Source organism: Juglans regia, chromosome 4 (genome assembly GCF_001411555.2).
Source record: "Juglans regia cultivar Chandler chromosome 4, Walnut 2.0, whole genome shotgun sequence".
Classification (NCBI taxonomy): Eukaryota; Viridiplantae; Streptophyta; class Magnoliopsida; order Fagales; family Juglandaceae; genus Juglans; species Juglans regia.
Window position 1 is genome coordinate 19,908,846 of NC_049904.1, and position 7,089 is coordinate 19,915,934.

General features: G+C 34.0%; 1 protein-coding gene across 1 annotated transcript; it reads right to left on the reverse strand.

The window, feature by feature from the left end:
• Positions 1–1,822: 1,822 nt before the first annotated feature.
• Positions 1,823–6,277, reverse strand: LOC108995757 (probable LRR receptor-like serine/threonine-protein kinase At3g47570). The gene is made up of 5 exons (XM_018971381.2): positions 5,449–6,277; positions 5,278–5,349; positions 5,107–5,178; positions 2,637–4,634; positions 1,823–2,423 (listed from the first exon to the last, which is right to left on the reverse strand). The coding sequence occupies exons 1-5, from the start codon at positions 6,275–6,277 to the stop codon at positions 2,071–2,073; spliced, it is 3,324 nt and encodes a 1,107-aa protein (XP_018826926.1). The 3' UTR covers positions 1,823–2,070.
• Positions 6,278–7,089: the final 812 nt, after the last annotated feature.

Below are 7,089 nucleotides of genomic sequence, written 5' to 3' on the forward strand. Positions count from 1 at the left end.
GATTTTAATATTTATATAAAATTATGCTATACTTAATTAGGTTAAACAGGTTAATTTCGGGTTTGTTCGACTTATTTACATAAACGGGTTGAAACGGGTTAGGTCGTGTTGTGTTAAAATATTTATTAGTATTCACTAACAGATCAAAACGGGTCATGTTGTGTTAACCTATTGTATTAATGGGTTAAGTTAGGATTTGAGATTTTGACACGATAAGTTTAACGGGTCGTGTTCGGGTTGACGCATATAATATAATATACATGCCAAGACACGATACGAAGTCAACCTGTTAACACGATTTGACACTTCTAAATTACTAGGAGTGTTGGATCTATAAAGAAATTTATTTCTCTGGTTTAATTTGATATGTCATATCCACTTTATAATAAAAAAAAATATTTTATTATGTAACATATCATATAAACTATATCATTTTATAAATTTTTAAATTTTTTTATAAGATTTTTTAATAAATCAAGCATTTTTCATAATCAAAAGACTCAGTAACAGAAAAAATGATCCAAACTAGTTTACCAAAGACTGTATAAATGTGTAAGAGTGGCATTGGGAAAACTCCCTCCCTATTATAAGACTATGCTAAGAGTTAGTTTGGGAACACATATATTCTCAAATATTTTCATATATTTCCTCTCAAACATCATTCAAATGCAAAATATTTTTCAATTTCAAATTTTTATTTCTTTCATCTAATCATTATCTAACTATTACAATTTTCACAAACTTCCAAACAAAATACAAAAAGAAATACTACTTTTTCAAATTTCAAAATAATAATAATATTAATAACTATATTAATTATATATATATATCACTACAAGAAAAACAAGTATTTGTAACAGATTATTTGCGACGAGAATAACTATTTGTGATGAAAACGTACTCCTTTTAGTAGAAAATAATCATTTTTGCAAGAAATAGCTGCCCACAAATAAGCAATTTTTTGTTCAATTTTTTTTCTCATTTCCCAAAACTTAACTAAACATCATAACTGAAAATCATTTTATTACTATTCATAAATAATTTTATTACTATTTATAGATATTTTGAAATATTCTAAGTGTCCAAACTAGGCCTAAGTGTCGACTTTATTTATGTTTTAGATGAGCACGACTTTTTTATCCAGTTTGATTTAAAATATCGCATTTATTGTCCAAGCTTCAACTATTGCTAGGAACATTTACATTATTGTAATAGAAAGGTTCATTTGCCGGTTGGCTTGTCGTTTGCAACAAACTAGCAAGAAACTTGATGAAGCTTATTAATGTGAGGCCGACGTTTTAGGTTGATGATAACGAAGCTGAAATTATGTTTGAAGTAGCTTTATTGTGCACTAATGTATCTCCATCGCTTAGGCCGGTCGTGTATGTATGAAGTTAATTTATGTTTAAACTAGCTTTATGGAAGGATAAATGACTGTTTTGGACCTAACCCCAGTGGCAAACATTAGTATAGTGAAGATCTGAGGCTTAAGGCCATGCGAGACCTCCACTAATAGATGAAAAATTAGAATTTTTGGGTTGTCCTATTTTTAAAACTTGGTTGCCTAGTGTAAACAGAGGGGCTATATATAGCCCCCCTCCCTTTAGATGATTGGTACAAATAGAGTCTCTCTCACATGCGTGTATCTCTCTAATCTCGACATTTGAGCAGTGGAATATGTGAGTGTTGTTGTAGTTTTACCACGTGATACATTCCACCATCAATGATGACGATTTCAGGCAAACAACTATGATGGAGAAGTTTGTGGAACATCTTGACTAGATCTGCGATTTGGTAATATCACTTCCTCTGTGTATTCTGATCTAGTTTTTGTAGCACCTAGATTTACAAGAGATAGATGACACGATACATTTATAAGATTAATTGACAGAAAAAGTTGTCGTTTGGGGATAAAATGACAACTTCGATAGTTCCATGACAATATTGCAAAAGAACTAACAATTTATGGTGTAAATTGTAATTTTGTCTGAAAACAATGAAGCATAACGCCTAAACCCAAACATAAGAGGCACAAACATGAGGGAGTTGTAAGCAAACTTGACACTCAACTTAGCCTCTTCTACTATCTGGTACAAACTTTAATTTGACCTGATTGAGTTTCGCTGAAACATCTTTTATGTCAATTCTTTGTGTAGGTGACTCTGCACAACAATCCAAAGCCAATCTCATAACTGAAGATATGCAGTCCTCCATGGCAGCATGTTCTTTCTCATTTCTCAACAAATTGGCATCAATAATATCGAGTATTGAAGAGAGTAGTGATTCATCCACCCAATGCTTCAAGGTCAATTCTCCAATAAACAAGCTATCTGTAGGCTTCTTTCTTGTGAAAGTTTCCATTAGTAAAATTCCATAACTGTACACATCACCTCTTGTAGAAACAACTCCTTCTAATCCATACTCTGTGGAAAACATTCTAACTCATCATATATACTTTCTTATTTTATAATAGTGAACAAACAAATCTGGAAAAAAAAAAACTAGCACTTGTAGATCAAGACTCAATATATATATATATATATATATATATATACTCTGGACTCAAGATATTTAATTGCCTGTGAATGAGTTAAAGCATGAACTACAATTTGAAATGGAAAAGGTTTGAAATTTACCTGGTGCCATGTACCCAAAAGTAGCAAGAGTCATGGTATGCATCATAGAGTCCCTATCATCTAAGAGTTTGGCCATGCCAAAATCAGCAACATGTGCAACCATTTCTTCATCTAATAAGACATTGCTAGGCTTCAAATCACAATGAATAATTGCTGTTGAATAACCATGATGAAGGTATTCTAATGCTGATGCGATATCAATCATGATATTTAGCCTTTGTAAGATATTCAGATAGTGATCTTGAGAGTGCAACCATTTCTCTAAGTTTCCATTAGGCATGTATTCTAATACAAGGGCTTTGAAGTCAATATTGCTACAAATGGTGATGATTTTGACAAGATTTCGATGACGAATATTTCGTAGCACCTCACACTCTGCATCAAAACTTCTGAATGCCCCTTTCACTTGCAAGTTCATAATTTTGATTGCAATATTCATCCCATCTGAAAGTGTTCCTTGGTATACTGACCCAAAACTTCCTTCACCAAGTAAATTATTAGAGTTGAATCCATTCGTTGCTTGTACAAGTTGTTGGTGAGAAATTCTTCTCCATGTAACTAGAGGGAACAAGTCTGCTTGAGCATGAGATTTTGGATTCCTCTTTTTCCATCTTTTCCAAGTAAATGCAAGGGTCAGTGCAAGCATTATAAACCCAATTGCTGGCAATACATACCTTAGCATATGTGACCATGTTGTCTTTTTTTTTCGAGGATCACCTTCTTTACATGGGGGAACTTTCAATCGAGTTGCACCACAAAGTGCGTTGTTTGACATAAATGATGCAGCTGAGAAATTTAGAAATGGTCCACTTGTGGGAATTTCTCCTTGTAGTTTATTGAATGAGAGATTTAGATATTTAAGGTAATGGAGTCGTTCTAAGGACTTGGGAATTTCTCCAGATAAATTGTTATCGGAAAGATCCAAGAACTCCAAGCTTACCAATTCACCAAAAGATACAGGAATTGAGCCTTGTAGTCGATTTATTGACAAGGAGAGATTAGCCAAATCTTTGAGACCACCAATTGTTTTGGGGATATCACCTGATAGTTGATTTCTTGACAAATTCAATATCCTCAAGACCTTCATTTTCTCAATCTCAGATGAAAGAGAGCCACTTAAAGAATTGGATGAGAAGTCAACCTCCAATAGATCTGTAAGCCTCCACAAGCTTAATGGAATCACAGAAGTTAATTGATTGAAGCCTAAGTAGAGAGCTCTTAGTGAAGTCATATTATCTATGCATCTAGGAATGTGTCCAGACAGATCATTACCAACTAAAAGTAATCGAAACAAGCTCCTTAGATAACATAGTTCTGGTGGTATGGTTCCTTTTAGTCTATTACCATCAAGGCCCAAACTTTGAAGCTTGCGCAAACTTCCTATTGTGGTTGGAACAAGTCCCCTCAATTTGTTGCTGGATAAGGTCAACGTAGTCAAACCACTTAAATTCCCGATCTCTATTGGAATGCTACCCTTAAGTTTGCAATTATCTAGGCGAAGTGTTTGAAGAGAAAGAGAGAGGTTTCCAATGGACCTGGGAAGGAAGCCGTTCAAGTGATTTTTGCTCAAAGCTAAATCAACGAGATTTATACAACTTGACAAATAGGAGAAAATACTCAATTCTGGAGATTCAACCGTCAAATCATTAACTTCTAAGTTGAGCCACTGGAGGAATCTTAAATTTCCAAGCGATTTTGGAATTAAGCCCGAGAATGAGTTCACAGATAAGTCTATGTCAAGGAGCTGTGAAGCATTAGAGATAGAGTAGGGAATTTTTCCACTCAATTTATTTGACCCAAGAAAAAGTCTTTGAAGATTTGGAAGGAAGAGACCCATATTTGATGGAAGATGGCCTGATAGGTTATTTAACGCCATTCCAATCCAGCTTAATGTTGAGATATTGAAGATCCCAAATGGAATTGTGCCAAAAAAACCATTGGCTCCAATACCGAAAAACACTAGATTTTGTAGATTACCAATTTGATTTGGTATTAAACCTGTCACAATAAGAACAGTCATTTGTATTTTCTATTCAAGATGATGAAGAAGATATAATGAACCTAGAATACTCATTAGCAGTAAGAAAATAACCATGACCTCAAATATCATGCATGGGGTTGGGCTGGCACATTTCAGGTTGAATTCTAGCTCCTCTACCAGTTCAAATTATACCATGGAGGTGTCACAAATAGTTATAAATGTTTCTGGGTCCTCTTGTGATTTTGTTACTAGACTTGTTGAAATCTTCTAGTTTCAATATATTTAGAACAAAGTATTTGTACTTCAAATTGAAATTTATTGTTCAATTAGAGATGATCATAGAACATGTATACTAAATCAATAATGGTCGATGTAATTTACTTATATAAGACTATATAAGCATGCCTTCAAAGTATAATCAGAGAACATGTCTGCTAAATCAATAGTCTTATCTGTGTAATTGACTCAAATAAGACTTAGAATATGTACCTTCAAAGTTGTTGTAGGTAAGGTCTAACTCCATAAGCATGGTTAAGTTTCCTATTTTTGCGGGTAGTCTTCCTGAAAATTTATTAGTCAATAAATATAGAATTTGCTATTGTTTGTATTTGAACAAAAAGGATAACTATATATTGGAGGTTGATAGTTGACTAAACATACCTTCAAAGTTGTTGTCACCAAGGTATAGCATTGTAAGCAAAGTTAAATTCCCTATTTCTAGGGGTAGTTTTCCTGTAAATTTATTAGTCAATAAATATAGAATTTGCTAATGTTAGTATTTGAACAAAAAGGATAACTATATATTGGAGGTTGATAGCCGACTAAACATACCTTCAAAATTGTTGTCTTCAAGGTATAGCTCTTTAAGCATAGTTAAATTCCCTATTTTCGGGAGTTCACCTGACAATTGATTACTAGAAATAGAAAGATACTGTAGATTGGGAAGATGATCAAACATATGTGTAGATAGTCCACCATATAGCATATTGTCGCCAAGTTCAATGGCTTGTAGTGAAGATATGTTGAAGAAAATGGAGGACATCAGTCCTAAAAGCTTGTTTGCTCCAAGATAAATTTCTTGCAAGGAAGATATGTTGAAGATAGAGGAAGGTATGGTGCCTGAAAGCAGATTTTGTCCAAGGCTAATAACTTGCAATGAAGATATGTTAGGCAGAGATGGTGGAATAGTACCTGTGAAATTGTTAGTGTTAAGATACAATATTCGAAGTTTAGTTAGCAATCCCATTTGTGATGGAATTGCTCCATTGAATTCATTGTTTCCAAAGTCTAAGAATTTCAAATGAGTAAGATGAGACAACTCAATTGGGATTGAGCCATGAAAACTATTGTTTTGGATGCTTAGGCTCACAAGAAATGAAAGGTTTCCGATATGCTGAGGAATGGTACCTACAAGGCCCATGAAAGAAAGGTTTAAGACCCTGACTCGGTAATGTCTAGAACCACAGATGACACCTACCCAATTGCAAACAGAAGTATTAGTAGACCAGTTTTTCGTCAAATGATTTCGGGGATCAAAAGAAATATGAGCCTTCAAGGCAAGAAGAGCAGATTGATCCGTGGTAATGTTGGGAGTTGCTGCCAAGGCAATGCTAAACCCACACACAAAATAAAGCATCAGGAAACTTGTTGGGGCAGCCATGTGAAGTGCATGTCGGTTTAGGCACTCAAATTGAGGATTAACAAGTGAGACAGATGTTTAAAAGATATTGCAGACAAAGAGGGAGGGAGGGAGGGAGAGGGTGGTTTGCGCGTTGTTGCCATCATTGACTTGTGCGGTAAAGTTAACGTGGAAAGACCGCCAATTCTAGAAAACTTTTTTCCAAACTCCAATCAGGCTTGTACTCTACAAGCAAGCATCTAAAAGCAAGACTTCAGAAAGTTAATGATGTGACGTTAGATGATTAGAATATATTTTTTTTTTACTTATAAACTTATTATCTAATATCACATTATGGGATGATGAGAGGATGATGAGAATTATGATGATGATTAAAAATTATTTATTATATTTCATTTGTATACCTATTATCTAAAATATTTTATATTTAAATGATATTTCAGAAATAATAAAATTGTGAAACATTTTGAGATGTTTAAAGAATTTTGGTGGTGTGCAAAATTTTGGTGGTGTGCAAAATATTTCAGAAATATTTCATTTGTATACCTATTATCTAAAACATTTTTAAATTTTTTTAAAACATGTCCTGATAAGGTTGTTGATCACATGTAATGGAGGTTGCAAAAGACATGCCCATTAATTTAAAGTTGTGGTTGATTTTGAGTAGAATATCTACATTTTCTAACCCCTTAAATGGTCCACGGCAACCTTAAAGTCGAGTTAACTCGGTCTTGTTAGTTGGAAACTGCATGTTTCCACATGTACGATGGTGACGTCCCTGCTATAGGGCAAAGAACCTATTGGCCGTCGGCTTGATTTTATCCACTTCGAGT

Excerpts from the sequence above, each read along its gene's own strand:
- LOC108995757 (XM_018971381.2), bottom strand. The coding sequence starts at position 6,277 with ATGGCTGCCCCAACAAGTTTCCTGATGCTTTATTTTGTGTGTGGGTTT. Across the intron at positions 5,350-5,448 it reads TGAAGACAACAATTTTGAAG|GAAAACTACCCCTAGAAATA; the intron begins GTATGTTTAGTC and ends ATAAATTTACAG. Across the intron at positions 4,635-5,106 it reads TACCTACAACAACTTTGAAG|GTTTAATACCAAATCAAATT; the intron begins GTACATATTCTA and ends TTATTGTGACAG.